The sequence below is a fragment of the Parasteatoda tepidariorum genome, chromosome 11, assembly GCF_982258835.1.
Source record: "Parasteatoda tepidariorum strain Cologne lab strain chromosome 11, Ptep-v5.0, whole genome shotgun sequence".
In the NCBI taxonomy this organism is placed as follows: Eukaryota; Metazoa; Arthropoda; class Arachnida; order Araneae; family Theridiidae; genus Parasteatoda; species Parasteatoda tepidariorum.
In genome coordinates, this window is record NC_141765.1 from 87,472,080 (window position 1) to 87,497,398 (window position 25,319).

The 25,319-nt window shown below is 26.5% G+C and overlaps 1 protein-coding gene across 4 annotated transcripts in view; it reads right to left on the reverse strand.

Annotated features, from left to right (window-relative positions):
* The window catches only part of melt (ventricular zone expressed PH domain-containing protein melted), a 63,407-nt gene that overhangs the window by 3,656 nt on the left and 34,432 nt on the right, over positions 1 to 25,319 (reverse strand). For all 4 annotated transcript variants that reach the window (XM_016050831.4, XM_016050834.4, XM_043040636.3 and 1 more), the window contains 12 exons: positions 25,130 to 25,304; positions 23,512 to 23,675; positions 20,046 to 20,255; positions 19,640 to 19,860; positions 16,354 to 16,634; positions 14,988 to 15,180; positions 11,460 to 11,763; positions 9,945 to 10,080; positions 8,875 to 9,014; positions 8,653 to 8,781; positions 5,214 to 5,363; positions 3,218 to 3,316 (listed from right to left, as the gene is read on the reverse strand). In XM_016050831.4, coding sequence (XP_015906317.1) covers positions 3,218 to 3,316; positions 5,214 to 5,363; positions 8,653 to 8,781; positions 8,875 to 9,014; positions 9,945 to 10,080; positions 11,460 to 11,763; positions 14,988 to 15,180; positions 16,354 to 16,634; positions 19,640 to 19,860; positions 20,046 to 20,255; positions 23,512 to 23,675; positions 25,130 to 25,304 — 2,202 coding nt within the window. The remainder of the gene's footprint in view (positions 1 to 3,217; positions 3,317 to 5,213; positions 5,364 to 8,652; positions 8,782 to 8,874; positions 9,015 to 9,944; positions 10,081 to 11,459; positions 11,764 to 14,987; positions 15,181 to 16,353; positions 16,635 to 19,639; positions 19,861 to 20,045; positions 20,256 to 23,511; positions 23,676 to 25,129; positions 25,305 to 25,319) is intronic.

Here is a 25,319-nt window from a genome sequence, read left to right on the forward strand (position 1 = left end):
ATTTTTTTCATTATCATTTAGATATTTACTTGTAATATTTCTTTATCATCCACTATCATTCTTAAAATAATTCTCTACTATTAGAATCATTTGATATTTTATTTTTATCGCGAATTAATAATTTTGGAAAGATTGTATTCAAAACTTTATAAAAAACATATTGAAAACAGTATGTAACCATTTTGAAATTATTACTCAACAGCAAATGTGTTATATTTACTTTTATGAGCTTTAGAATTATTTCCAGCCAAAACTGATATTAGGAATTAACTTTACATAATATTAACTGATATTAAGAATACTAAACAATCTGACGAAAAATATATACTAATTTTAAAGCAACCAAAAATTAAATAGAAATTAAAAATAAATAAAAAAGCATATTAAGTTACAATGTTAACTGAGAAGAATGATTATTAAAATCTAAGTTTGAATTTTATTCTAATCGACATTAATATCAAAAAGTTTGGGATCTTTTATTTGAATAGATTTAAATTTCTGTGTAACAATCTGCCTATCCTTAAGAAATAAAAACATTAACGTAACAATCTACAACTTTAAAAAATATTTACATTGCAGCACAAGTTATAAATAGTTACCAAATATTTAACTATCTTGTTAGAAGCAAATCATGCATTCTTATTTAGTACTCAGGAATAAAAATGTAAAATATTGTAAAAAAACTTGAGGTTTTTCCCAAAACCCCAATAAATCTCAGGTTTTTGATGTAAAATCTAGATGGGATTTTTCAAACCCTGTTTATTACAGATCTGTTTAATTTTTAGTACAATCATGAGTTTAAAAAAATTTTACTGCTTCTTATTAATTTACAGTTACTAATTACACACTGAAATATTATGCAAATTTATTTAATTCTTCCAAGAATTTTGGAAATAGTTTTCGTTATGGATACTAGTTCAAAATGTTTTCTGATACTTCGATTCTTAGGGTATTACTTTGTTCTTATGAGCAAATGCATTACCAGTAGAACTGAATTTTTTGAATTCAGTCAATTTTGAAGGTCAGTGTGAGTTTTCCACTTCAGTACCTTAGAACTCCTCCCTCCCACCCAAAAAAAAGCACTATCTCTTCCATGTGCAGTATTCCCCTTGTCCACACTCTATTCTTTTCTTTTAGAATGTCACTCTTCTCATAGAGTATCATTCTAGGCAAAAGGCAGTATATATTAATGAAAGAACCAATGCATTAATAAAAGGACATGCTTTCTTCTCCTTGCCTGTAGCCCTCTCACACACATCCCTTCTTGGCTCTCTAAAATGCTTTACTCTCGGTGCATGGTCTAATTCTAGGTGATAAAAGAATGACTATATGTTTTAAAACAATGAACTGAAAAAATGTTCTTATCAACTATAGTGATGCTGAAAAATTAAGCACCTTTAAAAACCTTCTACCAAAATTAAGTACTATTAAGAGCCCTTATTTTCCAAAATAAAAGTTAAGCAGTTTTTAAGGGATTTTAAGGACTGTGGGAACCCTGTATATCTGTAAGCTCTGTCATTGCAAAGCAATGCATGAATATTTGAATGGGCAAATGATGCCCTTAATATCAGATGACATCAACAACCGGTAGAAGCTGGTTCATGTAGAGTGATATCACATTCAACATCAACAGTTAATGGACTTGCTTTATTTAAAACATATCTCATTGATATCTTTAAACTTACACATTTGATTTCCATTTAGTTTTAAAGACGTTATAGATAATCAAACTCTCCACAATATGAAGCAAAAAAATATTATTCTAAATTTAAAATTTTATAAGCTTCTTCAAAACTAATATTTTTGTTGAAAAATATAAAAGGGTTGCCACTCAAATCTGGAAAAAAAATTCTCCTTGTTTTCCCTGTACATATAATACACAATATATTAAGAGGAAACAACAATTACTGTGCTCTTGTTTGAGCTATTTTGGGTTAACTATATTTATAAGTTTTAATTGCAGGAAAAACAGCTGAACATACTTAAATAATGCTGTAGCAAATGAAATAGTTTAGTATAGCTGAAATATCATGGTTAAATATCCCACAGATTACGCTTTGAGTGGTTACCATTTTTTAAAAGACAAAAATAAGAAACAAAATTCCTTGTATTTTCCCAGTGAGTAAAGAAAAAATCAAAATTCCCTGCATTTTCCCTGTTATTTTTAATTTCTCTGTATTTTCCAGGTTTTTCCTGTTCTCCCTGTGGAGTGGCAACCCTCTATAAGTGAATGGAATTTTGAAGATTATAGAAAATTCAAAAAGATATAATAAAAAATTTCTACACTAATAGAAGAGAATTACATTATCTATATCTAATAAAAACTAATAGAAAATCGTATAAGTAGTTGGAAATATAAACAGACTGAGGTTAAAAAATTACTCCCACAAAATCAAGAAGTTAGAAGACTTTCAAGTTCAAGCTTTGCTGCAGGGTTATACTGGGAATAGGGGGGTCAAGAAAGGCGCTTGAATAAAGAGATCTTAAAAAATTGAACTATTTTTAGTTTCACTGAAATGTTAAATAACTGATACAAACTTCAATATTCTGTAACTTGATTAAGAAAATTTATTTTGAATTTCAAATGATCCTCGACAGATTATATATTTCCTTTTAATTGTCCTTGTAAAAATAAATAAATGTTTTTTTTTAGAAAATTGAATTTATTATTACAAATTATAGAATTGCTTTTGTAGGTTCTAAACAGCATTAACTATAAAATGCATAGCAGGGAACAAATGAAAAATTTTGTTTCATGATTTGTGAATACTAAGTTGAAACATCATCTTGCATTGAAATATTGTTTCTTCTATTTTTTGAGGGATACCCCTAAACATAAACACTTATTGTAAGTGGCCTCAAGCTATTAACCCAAGCTATTATTATTATGTTTGCAGTATGCGGACATGTAATAATGTAAATAGTGACATGTTTCAGGTCTTCAAGCCTGAGTTATTATATAAAATTCTTAAAAATATTTTATTCATAAGGATAAGAAAATAAATTACAAGAAATGATAGAACACATCTCTATACAATACATTTTTCCAATGTGCTTTTAATTTTAAAGAATATGGACTTCCAGGGTTCATATTCATTTAAAATTAAACCAGTTTCAAGAAGGGTCTACCGTAGTAGCTGCTCAGTAGCAAAATATTCATAAAAAAGGTCCAACTGCAACCTACAAATAGCACAAGTTAAAATAAATTAGTACTTACACTTCCACGATAAGATAAATGGCCAGCTGATAATGTGAAATAGCGTGTCCTCCAACGACGGAAGATTTTCCATTTTCCTTTTTTCTCTTTTAGTTGACCCTGGAAAATGAATAATCATGCCATAATCAAAAAGTAGAAACCAGAAAAATAATTACAAAAAACTTATATATACAAAGAAGAGAAATAAATGCTTTTAATATCAAAGTTTATTCAATAAAAAGTTTTTCAACAAGGAAATATATGCTTTTATACAAAGAAAACTTTACGAAATGCTTCTCCAAAGAGTACATTAAAATTCTTTTGAAATATTTTTATAATATTAACAAGAAAATTAACAAGAACAATTTAACAAGAAAATAAACAATAGAAGATCAAATGCATAGATACAAAAATATTTTTCTAGAAACATAAATATTAACCTTAATATTTTATTTAAAAGGACACCGAAAAAATAATGTATGTAAATATATATATATATATATATATATATATATATTTGTAATACAGTGGAGCATCGTTTATACGACGATCACTTATACGACGTTTACATTTATACGACGCTTTAGTGTGGTCCCAAATCATTCCTATTCATTTTAATGTAAAAATATATCGTTTATACGACGCACAGAATCGGTTATACGTCGGTTTTTCGATTTTGTTCACGTTTATTTAATTTTTTATTTTTTCTTGTGTGTTTTAAAAAAAGGCGGAATTTGCCAACATGAAAGATACAGAAAAGGGTGCCAACAAGAATGCTTGGATGACGATCGTAATTTTTACTAGATGACTGAAAAAACTAGACAATGTTATGAAGAGGCAAAAACGAAAAATTTTGCTATTCATCGACTAATGCCCAGCACACCCATCGATACTAATTATTTTGGAAAATGTAAAAGCTCTCATTTTTCCTGCAAATTGCACAAGTGCGCTTCAGCCATTAGATTTGGCCGTAATTAGAAATCTAATATTGCATCATAGAAAGCAGTAAGTTCAACTCGCTATTCAAAGCATTGTAGAGTCTAATAGCAAGAAAATATAATTAAAGGTAACATACATTCAAATTGCTCACTGAATTTTTTTCTTCTTTGGTTATTTGTTTGTTTTGCTTTCTCTAATTTAGAAATTTATGTAAATCAACACGTTAAACATTAAAATTAACTGAAAACAGAGTTAGTTTCAGTTTTAGAAGTAAAAATCGATTATACGACGTTATCGTTTATACGTTTTTCGGTGGTCCCTTCGGCGTCGTAAACGATGCTCCACTGTATATATATATATATATATTTGTAATATATATATATATATATATATTTGTAGTATATATATATATTTGTATACATAATTATTGCATATTTTAATACTCTTAAGTATCTTGTTTAGTATGTGCCTCTTAATTTTTTATTCTCTTGTAATATTTCATACTCAGTAAAATGCTGAATAAATTCAAATTCTCTATCAATTTGCAGTGTGTTTTTTATTCAATTATAAAAGACTATAAGCAACAGTTCTGTTGGAAATTTTTCTAATACGTGTTAGTACATGTTGGTGATTTAAGTATTTTCTCTCTCAGAATCACAACACTCATTAGCTTAACTCAGTGCATTTATCATTTCCACAAAAATATTCCCACTGAAGACTACATACCTATTTTCAAATAATTATGTACAGAAAGACAGTAAAGAATTTTAAAGAATTGATAGAGTACTGTGCATTTTTTAATAGTTTTGCATAATTTCTGATATTATTTTATGGATCCAAAATTATTGACGTCATTATATCCAAAAGAAACATTGCTAACTAAAATAATATACTTAAATATATTTATAGCATTCTGCCAAACAAGACTTTCTTTTCCTCCCTTAAATCCAGAGTCCCATAAAATGCAGAATTGTTTAAAGTAGGTTCTACAGTTTATACATGTAAAACATTTTCTTCTAAATTAAGTGCTATAACACTAAGGCCTCAAAAAAATGAAATGAAAAATAAGAGTAGTTACCTCTATGACAGGCTGAGTATCTTGAAGAAAACCACGTGCTCTGTCTGGATGATTACAAAGGAAGCACCCCCAAATATTTAGAGGTCCATTGTATTCAAAAACATCAAAAAATCTAGCAGTTCTTAATTCATTGATTAAGGTATCTTGATCCTAAAAATGAACAGTCTTTAAGTCACTTAAAATATAACATTATGCATTTGAGTATCAGGGAAAGCAACTTAAAAAATATTAAATGGAATCCTCTATAAATTTTGCATACCGACGGATCAGTCCTGATTTTCGCTGAAAAATGCCAAACAAGGAGTTATTTTCCCCTTACCAATTATCCTCAAACTTATTACTCTTTTTTGTGCCACTTATGGTAATAATCTATCCAATTATCTGATTCATCAAAATTAAATTGTTCTCATTAGAGAAACATATAAATTTTTATTCTTCAAAACATGTGCACATAAAAGTTGAGATAGTGCATTTTTAACATTTTTGTATCCAGATATTGATCAAAGTCTATTGACTTTTGTTTTATTTTGTCATTAATTATTTTACTTATTATAGTCTGAAGTAAATATTTAATGTAAGGAAAAATATCTGTTTTGAAAGAAAACACTAAAAATTAATTTTAAAAGTTTTATTACAATAGTTTTTATTTTTTAGAATAATAGTTGTCAAGGCTGCTATTTAAATAAGCATAATTACTATTGAAGGATTTTTAAATAACCGACATACAATCTGGTAGGAAAAAAAAACAAGCAAACCAGCATTATCTGTAAAACAAATGTGAGCAAAATTGAATTTCACAAAAATATTTGTCTTGGTTAGACAATTACACAATTATTTTAACAAAACAAATTGGTGAGAGCTAAATCAGTTTTTAAAGATAAATTTTAATTTTTTATTCTTCAAATGGCACATTACATATCAATATATTGGAATTCTTTTTAACTTTTAGCTCCTGATATAACAAGAAATAATTCAATGTTCATGTACAGTGCAGGAGAAAAAAACAACAAATAACCTTAAATAGTACTTGTGATCGGATCTTCACATACTGGGCTTCAATCTTAATGGTTAAAGGAGGTGACTTTAAATATGCTAAATAATTAGTGGATGAGATATTTTAAGCTAGGAAATCAGACACACAAACATACTTTCTTTTTTGACAAATTTAAATCCATAACCTTAAAAGTATAGGGAGTAACAATAATCTAGGAAACATGGTCTCAATAGTTTGGTCAGGAGAACTTTAGACCCCTTAATTTAACTTTTTGCATATTTTGATATATCCCCAGAATTTTTTAAACAAATCGAAAATATTTCTTTAAGTTTTTATCAGTACACAAAAACACATGAAATATATAAACTTGATAGATTGGTAGAAAAATTAATAATCAGCATTTACTATTTTAAATGTTCACAAGTGGCTACCGTTCAAAGGTTTAGAATCAAAATTTGTTCAAAACATCAGCGAGTTTGCAATTAAAGTATCCTGTAATGATTTTTTTTATAATGAGCTCCTTGATTGTGTTCTTGAAAGAATAGCAAATTGTTTTTAAAAACAATAGCAGCAGTTTTAGTTTTTCCAGATCCAAATTATTATTTTTTTTTGCTACATTGCATTTTCCTGAATAATGGCCTTTGATAGTCAACAACACTTAGCGACAGATTATGTTCTAACCATGTAAAATAGACTTCAGCTCTTAGTACATTGTCATCATCAGTCTCAAAATGTTGTCCATTTCCATTAGCACACTTAACTCTTTTTACCTTTTTGTGCATTAATGCCAATATTATCTCCATGAGCATCTTCAAATACAAATCGAAAACAATGCAAAATGCCCCCCCCCCCACTTCAAATTGTATAACACAAAGAAAATTTGCAGAATAAAATTCTAAAAAATATTGATTGTAAACTTTGGACATTTTAGCTCGATTGAAGATATATATCACAATATTACATGTGAATCTAAATGGAAACGAAAAACGAACAGCAACAAACTTAACCCCAGCAATGCCAAAAAAATACTTTCAATATAGAAACTCTCAGAAAGTAAAACGCAGGCTTCATTGATCAAAAACGTCTGTCACATGATTTCAGTGCATCCAGTATTGGGTGACGCACCACTGTTGTTCCGTCACACAACAAACACGTTGTTCAGGATAAAGAAAAACTGGTCTTTCGACTTGCGTATTTTATTGATGTTAATTTCCAACGCATATTGATTGCTCGTGCATGTGGCCAATTTCAACAAGTGTATAACTTGAATTTGATTAGATCCTTTAGCCATCAGCAATTAAAATTCAACAATTTAAATAGACATCATACTAAAATTCAGTTTTCACTGCTTTAAATAAAAAGAAAAACACTTTGACTTTAATTTGAAAATGAATATACAAAAGACTGCACAAGAAAAACATATGACCAAACCAAACAAGTTTGCAAGTATAATAATGATTCAATTATTTGAAAAAAAATTTCAATCAAATTTTCGAAGTTTGTCATAATACAGTAATAGTAAAATTTTGAAATAATAGCACGTGATAAAAAAAATTTTTTTTTAGAACATTTGACACTTAATTATGTTTTTAAAACTTTTTTTATATTATTATACCCAAATATTTTTTAATGTTTTTTCATAATGAGTAATTGTAAACAATAACTGTTTTCGGCTTGCATAAGAATTTCATGTGTTCTATATTCTGTTAATATGAATATAGAGATTACGTTTTTTTACCTACAGTTAAAATTTACATTACATTTTAAAACATTACAGTTATAAAAGGTAAGATAAGCCCATGGCTGTGGGACACATGCTTACCTAAAGAAAAACAAACTTCCAGGTGAGATTAGAAACTTACTTTGAATTCTTTAAATTGATACTACTTTTTTTAATGGGTTATGGAGGAGCTAAATAGATTCACCAAATGCAAGTTGAAGGTTAGAAGGGTAAAAATGTTTAATAATAAATTATTAATGGATAGTTTAATTATATTAATGACAACTTGTGTATTTTACTCATTATTAAGCCTATTTTAGCCTCATTATTAAGCCATTATTTAAGCCTAATTTTTAAAATGAGCCAACATGAGAATTGCTTCATCTTAAAAATTTCATTGCTTCACTGCCATGCCACTAAGACTAGCACAAATATAAACAGAATACAAATCAATTCTTAACAGTTTATATGCCATAAGCATAACTGTAAGTAAAGCAATAAAAATTATAAAGATGGTCTTAAGAATTTGGTTATTGCAGATTCAACAATTTGGCTTATAGTTACAAATGACGAAAATTACAAAGCAATAATCGTAATATTATATCATATCATTCATATCATAAATATTAAAACTATTATCTGAAATTATTAAAAGAAAAATTTGCATTCAAAAATATGATAGGATTCCAAAAAATCAAGCTTTACATAAATATTTTAATAATTACTTTGGCAGAAGGGAAAGCAGAAGTAACAAGAGTTAGAAAACTTTTGTTGTCTGCTTTTAATGTATCCCAACAATTTTTCAGACTGCTTACAGAAGCTTCACGAGTACTGAGAGCCATTGAAGCTCGAGCCTAAAATAAAACAAAAGACAGAAAAATATTTTTATATTAATTTCAAATGACATTATGAAATTAATTTAGGATAATGCATAGCATCTATCTTACTTGCAATGCTAAAAACATTAAATGGATCCATACACGTGGATTACGTGTTTTCATTATGAAAAATGTTTTGTTGTACAAACAATGCTCCCCTTTGCCTTGGCAGGCAAAATAAATTTTAGCATGTTTCCGTGCTTTTCTTTCTGGAAAACAAAAATTTTCTTTTAAATTTCTAGCCCACTTTGATTGTTAATAACTATACATGCTAAACCTTCACAAAAGAAAATAATGTAATATCAATGAAGAGAAATGCAAAAAATAAAAAAATAAAATTGATTTATTGTAGAGTATTATTCCAGTGGTATTAAGTTGAGTTATATTTTTTTTTAAATATGGAAAAAAATATTTAGAGTAAGAAAAAAAAAACATTCATACACCACAGACAATTCATTGAATGTCATAAGGAAAATAATTGTTTTAGGAAAATAAAAATGTTTACTTAAAATAACAAGTTTTTTATATGATATTTTTGGGAGTTGTTTATCAGATTCAGTTTTTAACTTTGGTACCATATGAAATTAACTAATGTTATCTTGATTTTAAAAAATTTCAGAAATCAACGCAATACATAATGACTGGGTAAACATGTTTTATAATACACCAAGAAAACATTTACATTTAATGGATTAGTTATAAAAAATAGATTAAGTTAAAATTTAATCCAAAGTCCAAAACTCTTGACAGTTCTAATAAAACTATCAGAAACACTTTTTCAGGACTCAATTACTCCAAATACTTTAAAAGTCAATCATCTGATTTCAGTTAAATATATATGTTTATTCAAAGCAATTAAATTTTTGCAAATCTCTAAAAGTGGGCACTATATCAAATGGACTGATTAAATTGTCAATATTTCAATCTAAAATTTACCATTAAATCAAAAATTATTTAATTACTTTACCTTTAATTTCCCTTACTGTATGTAATGATAATTGTATAAATGTTAATTATATCTAAAATTGTTAATTATATCTAAAATTGTTAATTAATATCAACAAATTCATGACTACAGCTCATATTTGAATATATTTCAAATTAAGTATAAGTCAAAATTACTATGTATAATAAGTTACCTTCAATAGTACATCTGACAGGTAAAGGTATTTTGACAAACACTTTTACCATATAAGCTTTGATTTTATCTAAATGTTTTTCACAAAAGTGTTGAACAGCATCTCTCATTGGATATGGCTCAAATACAGATATTCTCTGGAAAAAGAAATAGGAAAATAATTATTATAAGTCTCATTAAAAAAAAAAGAAAAAAAAAAGAACTTGCAGACCAAATAATTAACTTAAACATTTTACATTAAGTTTCGAAAAGATCTCCAGATATATATGTATTATTCTAAACAATAATCACAAAAAAAACAAGAATATCAAATAAGTCAGAATTTTACTTCTTTCAAATTTATACAATAAATTTCTAAAAACTATTCGACATAATAGTTGAAAGCAAACATTTACTTACATTTAGAAATTAAAAGATAGATTGGTTTTTATTTATAAATTAGTTTGTAAATACAGTCTCTGCTCTTTAGTGCAACCCCCTAACTTTCTTTATAACCAAGGATGCATAAAAAAAGTCCTGTTTGCTATTCAATAGAAGCAATGTTATTGTCAATTAGAATGTCAAATATTTATTAGAACTTCCACATTAATTCAAATATAGCACCCAAAATTTAGTTGTATGATTTAGAAAAAGTTTTAAAGAAATTACTTAAACCATCATTTTCTTTGAAGTTACCACAAAGTAAATAAAAAAAAAGACATTAAATCCCCTTTGAATGAAGGAAAAGTGACATGACCCCTTAAAGTATTATCCTAAGTCCAAGTCCCAGGTGGTCATAATTTAAGGTCAGACATAATCTGTGCTACTTTCTTTACAAAGGATATAATAAATTTATCAATCATAATTTTCTTATTTGAATTTGAATCATTCATTTTGAGAATTGTCAGCCCCTTGTGTTTTTTATTTTTGAGTAAAAACATGAGGTTTTCATAGTTTCTTGACATTTGCTATTTATCTAAAACAGCAGTTCTGAACCAGCATAGTCTTAAGTTTTTAAAGCATTTTTCACCCATGAAGTATTATTTTAAAGGGTACTTTTATGCATATATTAGAGAAAACAAGTTGCATTATACCAATGTTTCTGTTAATTACCAAATTTTCATTAAAGTACATCAATGCATTGCTAAAATTAGTCAAGTATTTTTTAAGCTGTGTTAATAGTTATTGTAATTTTGTGCACACACAATAAAACGATTTCAAGTTAGAACAGCTGTTTTTGCCCCCACTAAGAGGGTTGTTATTTCAAACATCAACTGTAATCAATTCGCTTTTGCACAGAATAAATTTTGCTACAAAAAGAAAGATGTTTTGAATGTAATAAACTAGCAAAATTTTGTCTACAAAATTTTATATTTAATTTCAATAATGATACACCTTGTTTAGAAAAATGAAGGGCACATTAATTCAGATTTTTTTTTAATTATGGGGTACTACTTTTAATACTACTATGATTTAAAGAGTAATTTCAACTCTGAAGGATGACAATGTTTATATTGAATGGAAACAATTTATATACCTGAGGATTTGATGAGGACTGGGAGCCAGAATGTGTAATTACAGTTACACCACTAGTATTTCTTAATTTTGCATTTGGAATAGAATCAGAATTACAAGAATATGCAACCGTTGCAGTTGGTGGGGACACAATGTGACTTGTCACAGCAGATGATACAGGGATACTGAATGAAGGACTGACTGAAGTTGTAGTAGAAGTAGACTGACTTGACCTCAGACCACATGACTCATTTCCACTAACTGGTTGAGCATTACCTATAGACACAGTTACAGGTCCTTCTTCTTGCAAAGTAGGCATGCTATCACTAAAAGAAAGCCATTAAAGCCATTATTTCAGCAGAAATTCCTTCATTATTTAAAACATAAAAATCATGCTTCGCTTGAATTTCAAAAATTGAGAATAATCAATTATAGATATATTATATCAGCTGCCAATAATAAAAAATATGCTGTAGGCAATCTCAGGGGTATTTGTGATACAAAATGAAAAACACTGAAAATTTAAATGCAAAACATGATATCAAGATATCAATTTACATACCTTACATGTTTAATATGATTTTTTTAACTAAGATTTATAATTAAATTACTTACCAATGAGGAAAATCACACATTTATAGTGATCCTTATAGTTAAATATATAGTAAAAAGCCACCAAACCAAAAGAATCAAATTGGCAGATTTCTACCAATTGGCTGAAGAATCACATGTATATAAACATCTCGTAAACAGAATTCAGCACAAGTTTCAAAATTAAAATTTTAGATTGCAGAACTCCTTGAAAATTCATTGAATTATAAGCTTTTGAAGAAATGGTCTTGATACATGCAGAATTCCGAGAAATGGGCAGAAAATTACATGTCCCACTCTTAGAGCTTAGATCCGAAAGGGTGATACAAAAAAAAAAAAAAAAAATTGAGCACTATCACCCCTGCAATCTAGCCAAAATGTTAAAAGTTCTTTAGCAAAAAGGAAAGCTGTAAAAGTTCAGAGATCTGATGAATCTGAATTTTTCCAGACTGTAATGTCTACATACTATTTAAACCCAATTAATAAAAGAAAAGATAAAAATATGCTAATGTTGTATTAATGTACAATGTTAAATTAATATTCTAAAATATATTTCTAAATAAGTGTTATTTCCATAAACAAATTATTACTATAGCAACATTAATACCAATTATTTCGATTGGTAAACAAACTAGTGACACATTAAATAGATCAATCTAGGCATTTAAAATTTCAATATTATATTTAGCTATAAGCTACATAAAAGGCGAACCCCCAAACTTGCATCTACAACTAAAAATATTTTCTTAATTGTAAAATCAGAATATTTGAAATAAACCGTAACTGATCCAGTATATGTAAGGAATCCAATCATTTACATTTATATAGCAATAAGTAACAAAGAAATTGTCCATTTTTTAATAACATAAATTATTTTTAATTTCTCATATTAATAAATAATACTAACTTACTAAACATATAACAGATAAATCAAAACTTATACTATAAATATGTATACTTTTTTTTAACTTTCATTACTTTGATGCTTTTAAAATAAAATTCAATAACTATGAGTTATTTCTTTTATCAAAATTTTCAAAATATTTCAATAAAAACTCATGTCAAGTTAATAGAAATTTGACAAGTTACGATATTTCAGTACAGTTAAAGAACTAGACAGATTTTATCCAACCAAAAATCCAAATTCAAGTAAATACTGCATTGGTGTTTAAAAAATTTGCTAATTTATAAACAAATAACAGTTTTTCCCACTATCAGTTTTTTTTTTTTGCCAGATTTCATCCAAATTATAACAACATTGATATTGATTGGAATTAAAAAATTTAACAAGCATAAAATAAAAAATTACATCACAAGGATCCCCTTGTACAATAATACACAATAATACTTTCTACACAATAATATTTTCTATGGAATCGAAATTACATCTCAAAAAAAAAAAAAAAAACATAAATGTGAAAACATTTAAATTGAAAAATAGCAGCAGTGAGAAATTTCAAAATTTTTTTCAGAATAAAAATAAAACTCCAAATTAATAGGCTTTATGTTAACAGGAATGGCATGACACAAACTTATAAAGATCCCAAAAGAAGTTATAACAGCTGATGTAAGAGTGCCTTTGTAATAAAAATAGGTAACATAATGTCAGTTTTTTACCAGATTTCAATTAAATGAAATTACCTAAGGTTGAAATCATTTGAAATTATAGACAACAGTTTATCAAACATTAGCATGCTTTGCATTTGTAAAGAGAATAAGATTTTTTGGGGGGATCATTCATACTGAAGTTTACAGTGAGAAATTCACATGATCAAGATTTAATGTGCATAAAATTTAAATAAATAAAACGTGATACAAACCAGATACAAAATAAAACGTGAAAAAAGATAAAAATGGAGATTTTAAAAAAACTAATAATTTTTCAATTGTTTGGCAAATGATTTTAAAGCATAAACATGCAAAAGCCAGAAAATTTACAATCAAACATTAAAAGTAGAAAGAAAAAAAAAAGCCTTAGACTTAAATAAACCAATACTTTCCAATTCTAAAAAAAAAGAAAAGAAAATTTTTAAACAATAAAAAAGTGACATTTTCTACATTTTTTTTATTATTCTTATTTAAACATTGAATTTTCATTCATATTTTTTTAAATTTCATGTACACTCCAAATAATTTTGGATTTTTTTCTGATTTATATAAAGAAATAATCTCTGTTGAGTATACAAGCATGACTAACATATTGAAAGATGTGTAACTGTTTAGTTAATACAGAAAAAAATAGTTTTGCATTTTAAAATTACAACTTAGTAATTAAAACATACAAATTAAATATAGTTATGAATAATCAATAAGACCCTTATTAAAAATAAATATATAAATAAAATGGTTGCAAAATTTATGGTGTTCTAACTTTTTAATCTGGTTTAAAAATAGATTTTAAATTTAGGAGTTAAAAATGAAAGTAGTTCAGCCAAAGTAACAAATTTAGTAATAACAAAGCTGAATCATAAATTGCACAGAACTAGAAACAATATTTCCTTGTAAAAGTATTCTGTGATTAAGTAAAAAAATTATAATGAAAAATATACTTTGTTACTAAAAACTTATTTAATCGAAAGGAGTTTTTTTTTTTTTTACCAGATAACTAAACTTTGCTTTGAACAATGTTTTTATTTCACTTTTTTGAATAACATTGCAATTAAGTTCAAATAATCCACAATGCTCACCCTATAGTATGATAAAATACAAATATAATTAAAGTATAGCAATTATATAAATTCTATTCAGAAATAATAAATTATTACATGAAAACACTTGCTTGAACGATAGTTTTTTAGAACTATCTGGAATATGCAATGTTATCTTCCAAGGGAAAATTTTTCAATGCTCATTCGCAGTGAAAAAATTCCATCTTCCAATGAAAAATAATAATGTCATCATTCTCTATAAAAAGGCACCGCAGTTGATAAAGAAAAATTCTAAATATCTTCATGCTTACCTAATTCCTTTTTGTGGAGTTGACATGGTTGTCATAACAGTAACACCTCCACTAGAAATACCAGCAATGGGAATTGTAACATTTTTGTAATTAACTGCAGTCATACTACGATTCATAGCAGAAGATGACCCAAGGCGCATCATACTAGTGTGTAACCCAATAGGAGAACTCAAACGGGAAGCACTTTGATAATCTAAAAATTCAGAAGAGTTTAAAAATTGCTATTAAAAAGTAGATATTGTAGAAGCTAGCTACAAATTTAACAGCTTTGTGTATTCACCAAATTTTCCTAAAACATCAGTAAGATCTGCATCAACTTATCTTTAATATATTATCATTTCAATTAATTTATTTAATGTAAAAAATTATATAATTATTTTATATAATAATTTTTATATTATTTTTTATAGTTTTTATATAAATTGCAATTTTCGTTTTAATAAAATGTGATGATAGACAAAGGAGCAGGAAACACATTTTTCTTCATCAATATTATCTAATAAAGAACAATTATAATTCAAAAATAAAAGAAAAATATAAGCAATTTGATTCCTAATAGTAAAAGTACATTGTTTGAAAGGATAACTGCAGCATGATATGTAAAGGGAAATTTTTGAAATTTTTTTTAGTAATGAAAGTCCTAATTTCAAAAGTTGAACATTTTTCATAAAACCATTTATTGTTAATATCACTCAGTAGTAGCTGAAACATTTATTATGAATATTACTATTATTGATTAGAGATGAATTATGTATGGAAATAGAAAAAAACCTAAATAAAGCTAAATTCCAAATAAAAACTAAATAACTCTTCTATTGGATGTTTAAAATTTAAATCAGAAATTCAATTAATACTTTCAAAATACAAAAACTTAAGTATTAAAAACATTGATTAGTAAAAGACTCTCATATTAAAGTTCATTAAAACAAGTATAATAATAACAAGAGTTTTAACAATTAATCAAATGACAAGAGTTTCAAAAATTTAAAAATGAAAACACATTTACAACGCAAATAAACAATTGAATTTTGCACAAAAAGAAATTACTGAAGGATCTCAACTAACCATTTACCTAGGTTTCCATTTTTATCTTTTATAAAAAAAAATTCACTTTTCTTAAATAATGGAAGCATTTAGTCTATGAAAATTCTAATTTGAATGTTATCAAATTTATCACTCATCTATAATTAAAACTACAACTTTCTTGCTCTGAAACTAAGTCTAATTAAAAATAAGACAAATAAAAGACATATTTATTTTTGAAATTTTGAATCAATCATCATATTCAAAATATAAAAGAAAATTGTAATTAAGACCATAAACAGAATCATAAACAGTGAGAAATATTTTGAAAATATAAGCTTACATAATGTACTCATTGAAGATGGAAGTCGTCCCATACTACGGTTTATAGTTTGAAATGAACCAAGTTGGGACATTGATCGTGCCTCAGCATGACCAGGTAAATTGTGTCTTGATCTGCTATGTTGAAATCCATTATGAACTGTTTTGTTAGATGAATGTGGTAATATAGGAGGAATGTGACAATTGAATGGAGAAGGAGTTCCATTTGTGTGGTCTGACTTAACTCCACCAACTTTTACAATTGTTATGCCACATGATGTCTGATTAACTATTTGCTGATTCCTATGAAAAATAATCACATATAAAAATCTAGGTTATGATTGGCATATGAAAAAATATAAAATATTGTCACTTAACACTTAATTACTTTTAAAGATTGAGATTTTCCAAGAACAACTTAAAGAAATGAACCATTTACATTAGGTGACAAAAGATTTTTTGTAATTTTAACTTTTTGGCTGTAGCACCACAGCATATTAAAGTCCATTAGTCAAGTACATTTGAAGTATTAATTCTACACTTCAACATTAGTTATCTAGTTATCGGCAGCACTTACCATTCCATTATTATATGTACACCTAACAAAGAAGATACAAGGACACATCAATAAGTAATGCACATATCAATTGTTATATAAAAAAATATAGGTAAAAATGAAATTAGTTACTAAAAACAGAATAACAGGATGCAAAATTTTGTGTTCGAGTGTATAATAGAGTGCGTTTGGATTGAGCACTTTCACTTTGAGCTTTTACTGGATTCATTTTCCTATTATTTATATTACAATTTCTTGCATACGAAAATATCACTTTACGTTATTCTCCAGGACCATGTTTTCTTTAAGAACACAAGAAATTTTTGAAAAATGAATTGTAACTATTTTTAACTTTTACAGGTAAATACCTCACCATGCATGGAAATAATGCTGAAAAATAGCAATGTCATTTCTGTTTCATATTGTCTTTACAATAAGTAAGACTTTTATTTAATATTAATTAAGACTGTTACTAATTGATATCCCCTCAAATTGAAAATTTTTTTTTAAATAGATACTTATATGTAACTTCCAGTAATTAAAATATGGAAGTGAGATTTCATTTTTACACTGACTTAACAAAAAAATTGTTTTGTAACCATGGGCTAAAAATATTAACTAACAAATGAAATATGATTTTATTAGTACTTTTTAAATAACAGTTTATAAACTGTTATTTAAATAATCCATAGATTGAAAATTAAGTTGGTCGACAATCAGTGTTGGGATTATAAACACCTTAATCTTGTTTTAGAGAGGACACCGGGGATTTACCATTTAAAACTGCTTAAAATTAATCAAAAATTTTCGAAATCTATACTTCTGCAAATAGTTAAAATAGTCATATTTTAAAGATTATAATAACAATTTATAAAATGTATAATTATAATAAAATTGACACATTACACAAATTCAAATATTATCTAAAATAACATAAATTTAAATAATATTTAAAGTTTGTAATAATTTCAATTATTTTAAACAAAACTAGCTCTTCTTTTTTCAACAATAAGATCCTCAACTAAAAACTGTATTTTATTAAGAAAATTATTGATTTTTTTCATGTTATAGTTTTTTGCAAATTTCTTAACTGATTAACATTGTTCACATGAAATTATCCTAAAACTTTTAGCGTCAGCCATTTTGTGGCAGAATGATAAAACGAACTATATTCAATTTTTTTTATAAAATATACTTTAAAAACATGGATCAACATTTAATAATAGTATGATTATTGAGTTGTCAATTTTTGCAAAAAAATTTTTTTCCTAATTTCTCAATCTGTTAAAATTAAACATTGTTTAAATTAAACTTCAACAAAATCTAGGTAAAATAGAAGAGTTTTGAATAGCTTAAGATAATTTCGACGAACACAATAGAAACTGTATTTTTCAAAATTGGTTTAACTATTGTGTTCAAAACCTGATGAACCCTGCTGAATAGTAATGTGCGTGTGTGTCTAATTATGATTTTAAGAATTTTGCAACTAAACACATATTTCAGATTGCAATTTGAAACATTGACCCCTGGCGGCTGAGTGGTAGCGCTTTGCGCTCCCATGCCACAGGTCCTGGGTTCAATCCTCGGGCCGGGCAAGGTTGACTCGGCCTTTCATCCCTTTAGTGGGTCAATAAATGAGTACCAAGCATGCTTGGGAATTAAACACTAGGGGTTCCGTGTTCGGCTGACCACCTGACCGAAACATCTGTTTCTGCACCCCAGAGCGCAAGGTCAAGAAAAATGAGATGAGCACAGTAGGCCCCGGCCCTCAATGGGCTGTCGCGCCACTGAGTTTAGTTTTAATTTGAAAAATTACATAAAATTGGAGAAATATTCCTATAAATTTCTCGCATTTCACAAATAATTCTAATAAAAAAAATTTTTGATTGCGGAGTACATACCAACAATTAATAGTAGGTGAATTTTTGATAGTTCCAAGTATTATAGTAGGTTTAAGATAAAAATGGCATTATCAAAATTTCACAGCAATTATTTAACTTAAAATAAAAAATCCATCATCAATCATATGCTAACGAATCAGATGAAAGAAAAAATGTTAACAATAGTTTCCACTTCATTGCTGTGAGACTCTTTTTGTAAGGTTCTAACTTTTTTCTTTTCTTTTTTTGTATCTTGTTATAATATTTCAAATTATTAACAAAACATAGTACTTGTGGTTAAAGTTTTTCTTTTAAAAAGTAGACAGTTCCATTCTTATTTATCTGACTCAATAACTATCAACTCTTTTGACAATTTTTTTAAATAATTTTTCTGCTGAGCAATTTCCTTTTTGAACACACTAGCAGCTTTCGCGAAAAATTTTAAATCTTGTATTTTGAAGTATGTTATTAAATTCTTTAATGTTTAACTTTGAACATCATATTGTATTTTTGTATATAGTGAATTTTTGAAGAAAAAAATTATAATAAAACAGCTAATGTGTTTACCATATATATTTAATGCGCTACAATATTTTTTGATTTTTCTTATAGTTTAAAAGAAATTTAACAAGTATTAAATAAAAAAAAAAGCTAGAACACTTATTGAATGTAACAACCACGTACATTACTTTTTAAAAAGTAGAAAGGCATCGAAAAATTTTGAACAAAACTATACACATATCAGAACATTTTTTAAATTTTACACTTTAAAAGTTTAAAGAATTCTATAGATACTATAAATATTATAATGTATTATAAAAAAAATATTTAAAGCTATTTTTAATATAAAAGAAAAATATGCCTCAACTTACTTAGAAGCTCTACAATCCATTTTTAATTGTTGAAGATATATTCGAATGTTAGAGGAAGCAGATGGCTCTACTTGATTGCAAATAGAAGTCAAATATTGAGGTAACAAAGATGGATACATATCTGTAAGACTTTTAATTACTCGAAGAAGTGCCATCAAAGTCCATTGGTCAACTTTGCCAAGATGTGCAATCAAAAATTCAAGCGTGTCTTTAGCTCTTTCCTATGAGTCAAATAAAAAATTAACAATCATGCAACAACAAATAATTTTTTAAAGCGATCATTGGCATTATCATTTATTCATATAATGGTACCTGTAAAAAGCATCAAAACTTCAAGATATCTTCATCAAAACTAACACAACAGCATAAAATTATAAAAACAAACAAGACATAAAAATTTACATACTTGATTCAATTTTCCAATGATTCCTAAAATTCTAGCTACAAGAATCAGAGTTCCAGGTTGAAGCTCGGCTGCCATTTTCATTTTTTGAACATGTTCAGTAAAAGATTGTGGACGCACAGCAGCCATATCTAAAAATATTTGAAGTGCTGATGCTGCTGCACTTGGAATCGTAAGGCACTCACTCAAATGTGGTAAGTTGCTTTCTAAAAGCTGTAAAAAATCAAATTTTAAAAAATTTCTAGAAATAAAACTTCTTAAAATAAAATATTTCAAATAAATGAGAAAGAACATAAACACAAATACAAGAGAAATAAGTTTCAAGAAATAAATTAATTAAATTTTAGAAAATTATGATTGGATTCAATAGATGCATTGAAAACTAAAATACTATCCTAGCATTATTGTGCTTTTTAACTTGTGCATTTAATTCTAGAGCTAGATCTTGATAAAATTGAATACAGGGCCTAAAGCAGTTTCGGTGCTTTCTTTATCTGATATGTAAATTTACTTCAAAATATTTGCTTTGATTCAAACCATATGAAATGAGGGGGGGGGGGTTCTCTTGGTAGAACGTATCTTAAAAACAGGATGATGATGTTAAATGCAATTTTGGTTGATTCAGGGACCCCACTCACTTTCAAAAAAATTTTATCAGCTTTTGTATCAGGTTTTTTGCATCAGAAAAGCTCAATTTGCAAGAGGTAAAAACATTTTTTCAGGGTTCATACTCAAAAAGAAGATATTTTTCCTTGACTTTTCCAGGAAGAATTATTCCAGAATTAAAAAAAAAATCAACAAAATTTGTATTTAATAAAAATGCAAATTAAAATTGCAAATAATAAGATTGCAACTCTAACCCCCATATTCACCATTGACACTGACCTAAAGCAAAACAACTAGTTCCGAAATCCCGGTTTGGAAATATTGACCACGCGTCGAAAAGTGCAATCTTCATTATTTTTCGACTGTCTGTTTCTGAACTGCGAGTTTCTTAACTAGCTCTTAACTTGCACTACAGTGGTAGATTTATAGCCTTAATAACAGTTTTTGTTTTCAATTTTTGTGGCTATATTTAAAACAATTTTTCTATTGAAAGGAGGAAAAAAAAAAGATTGCATTGAGTGATTAAATTTGAATCACTCTTTTACTGAACAAAAGAAAAACATGCTAAGTTTCGTTTTCCTAACTAACTTGTATTGATGAGCAAAAGGATTTGAGTTTTATAAAAGAATTTAGATATTTTATTATTATGCATATCATAAAACCGTAAGTGAAATTCAATTAAAAATACTTTTATTTTAAACAACAATCAAGGGGATTATGCTACCATCATTCTCATCCTTATACGCAATTTTAATTTTTTTTTTTCCATCATAACATATTATCGATAACTTAAACCATTGAAAAGAATTTCCTTTTTAAAAAACTTTAAACAAAATTGTATAAAATAAACTTCTCAGCTCAGATAAGAATAAATCAACATATTCCTATTATGCAGAAGTTATAAAGGACTGTTATTGTGCTGCCATCTGCCGATGATGGTGGGAATCCCTGTCGGGGATATGGTGAATAAGATTACAATTTTTTTTAAAGGTAAATGATGGACAAATATTCCAAAACTTTTAAAATTTTAAAAAAAAATCATACGTTTAAAATTTAATTATTTAAAAAATTGTAAATGGAAATATATCAGTTGTATACGCACCAGATGTCTTAAAGTAGCCAAGCCATATATTAAAAAAGATGTCAATTAAAAATGGACATTTTATTTCTTACAGTTTTCAGTAATTAATCTCGTCCAAATGGTTCTATTTTTTCCAAATGCTCTACAGATTATTTCATGGTTATAAAATTTCAAATTTCTAGATTTGCAAAGTTATTTGATGAAGATTATTGTGTGGTTTAAATGTTACCTCAGATAAAAATTTGTACTGATTACATAATATTTATTTCAGCATCATTTTTAATATATATTTAAAATAATGTATATATTTTTAATTTCATTTATAGTTTTATTTTATGGATTAAAAAAATTTAAAATTCCATTTGTTATCTTCATATCTAAATATTGCACATTATTTTGCCTGTTCATCTATAAAAATGCAATATGTTAAGATTTTCTATTTTAAAAAATGAATCATAAATAAGATAAGTAGATAGAAAATATAAATTATGATGTTAAAACCGCAAAATTAATTTTAAAAAAAACTTATTTTAATGATAAATACCAAAACACAAAAAGAAACAAGCAAATAAATAAATTGATTGATGTTATTCATTTAATTGAAGTTAAGCTAAACTATACTAAACTAAATAAAATCAAATTATAATAAAATAAAAATTAATTAAAATCACCAAATTAAATAATATAAAACAAAATTTTTGATTCAAAAACGCAATATATTTCATACCTAGTTATAAAGAAAAAAAGAAAATGATTACAAGGAAAACTTATTAATCATATTAAATAAAAACAAAGCTTAAAAATTGCCAAATGGAAACGATAATTAATAGAAGTGCTTACATATATATTAAAACCCTGAACAAGGTAGGAAGAGATCAATTGAGTTTTTAAAAAAATCTTTATTTTAAATCTCAAGAATCAGAAGAACTAATTTATTCAGTATAAAATTTATTGTGAATGGAAAAAAAAAGGGAAAAAATTAAAGGAATCAGAAATGTATCACTTGTAAAAAGAAAAGTCTGCCATATGCTTCATTAAACAATCATGTGCTTTTAGTAACAAAAAATTTATGTTTAAATAACTATCTTCTGCTTTTATTTAATAGAACAGACTATTTTTAATGAAACCAGATGTGATTCCACATCAGGCAACATTTGCAAATGATAGTGCACAGTCATTTTTTACTGAATGTATTCTGAGAAATCAGAATACATTCAAGTAAAAAATATTTTGTTTTTAACAGATATCAAATAAATAAACATAGCAGATGATGAAAAAACGTTTTGCTCTTAATAATGAATTCATGATTCAAAATTATAAAACAATAATTCGTCATAATAAATCAATAACGAAAATTGAGGGGAAAAAAGTGGATTAAAAAAAAGTAACATATCAATATTCTCAAGGCAGAAATTCCATGTTCCTAACCTAGATATCAAAGTGACTGCACTCCAGAAACGCACTCTTAAGAATAACAAAATGTTCAGGATACACTTAATAAAGGTCGGTTCGGAAAAAAAAATCTGATGTTTTTTTTTTAAATCCCCTCTTGTTCAAGCACATGTTACTGTTGAAAACAGAAGAGTGAAACCCCACAATTTGATAGGTTGTCAAATTCCCTGACAATTTCCAGATTTGGGTTAAAATTATGATGTTCCTTGATTACTACATAAATTAAAGTTTTGTCACAATAAGTACATGAACTGCTTTGCTAGATAACAGAGCTGAGTCTATTTAATAATTAAACAGAACATTTAGATACTTTGCAAAATTTGAACTTACGGATGACTTATGCTTAGCAATCAGAGAGAAAAGATTTAGCAAACTAAGTTTATCTGCATTTTCACATTGAGGTAATAATGACACCAAAGCCATCACATGCTCATGAATAGGTTCCTTGTTTACAATATATATTTGAGGCAACACACGTGTAAGAGAATAATTACCTAAAAAAGAAATAATTATTATTAATTCTTGAAGATATGTACATCATTTTTATATAAATAAAAGAAACTAAATTTGTGAATAGAAAAATGAGCTAATTTTGACAAATTTTAAACTTCTTTTCGCAGAAACCTTACGAAAATATTTTGCATTATGTAACTAATAACTTTTATAAAATAATCATTATAACAAACTATTTTTATGTAACTTACAAAAAAATTTCAAACTTGATAATCTTTTAAGAGCTTGAAGAAAACCATGATTTCAATTTTACAAACAACCAAGCTTTGTGGAAAAGTCATTTTGTAGTATATTTTGTCATATTATACATTTTTCTCAAAAATCACAGATAAAGTTTATATTGAAAAAATAGTACAGTTGAAAAAATATATAAGTAAGAATTATTTCTTAAATGAACATTCACCTACCAAAGGGTTTTCAATTTAGACAAAATTTATATGTGCTTAACTTTTAGGATGTTAAAAACAGTTCTTTAAAATTCTGCAAAAATATTTAAACTTTATTAATATGAAAACTTAATTAAATTTTTAAAGAAAATTTCCTATAAATTAGGATTGAAAATAAAAATGTTGTAATAGTCCATTGCAATTGAGAAAAAGTGATTATTAAGCAGGGTGCACAGCCAAATTTTTCAACAAAAAGTAAGTACTTTTTAAACACTCAAAAAATATTTTTAATAACAGTAAAAAGATATAATTAGGATATGTGCACTAATAAAAAAATTTTCTTCTTATTTGTTGAAAGTTCTTCATATATACATTAACAAAATACAAAATTATTTTCTAAAACTTTGAATGATTATGATAAAATAACTAGTTTCTGACTAAGAACTCCTTTCTTAATTATATTATCCAACATAAAAATAATTTATGCAGAATTTTAAATGTATATTCAATACTGAGAGGCTCATTCTACTCTTTAATTTAATAATTACTTTATTTAATCATGTAAAAAAATATAATTCAAATTTACAACTAATTTAACTATTATTTAAAAAGGGTATTCAAGAAAATATTAACAAGATTAATATACCTGCATTTAAGTAATATAAGTAATAACTAAGTAATAATAAACCCGCATACTTACTTAGTATAATTAATGGGTCATAATTACCTAGTATAATAAATAGGTCAAAATTACTTAGTTTAACAAAAACTTAAGACTTTTAGTAAATTCATAAAATTTTCTAACAATTATTTAGAAATATGAAAAAATAGTGTTACAAAAATTAAGGAATTGTTATGAAAAAAAAAACATTTTCCCACTCAAAAACAATAGTTCATATATTTGATTAAATTTAATATTCATACAAAAGTGCTGAAATTTTTTAAATAATAAATGCATTTGTAATCCCGAGCAGAATACCTTAAAAGAAAGAGTTGTGAATATTTCTATACTGACATAAAAAAAATATTGCAAAATAAAATAAACTTACCACTTATAATACTATCAATTATTGGTTGAACATGAACAGCAAGAAGATCAGCATTATTTATTGCTGCCAAAGAAAGGTAACTTGATAAGTTCCTACTAAGCTCTTTGTTACCCCGATGTAAAAACTTCACAGCAACAGGTAATGCTAATTTCATGACAGATTTTTTACTATGATTCTAAATAAAAAGAAG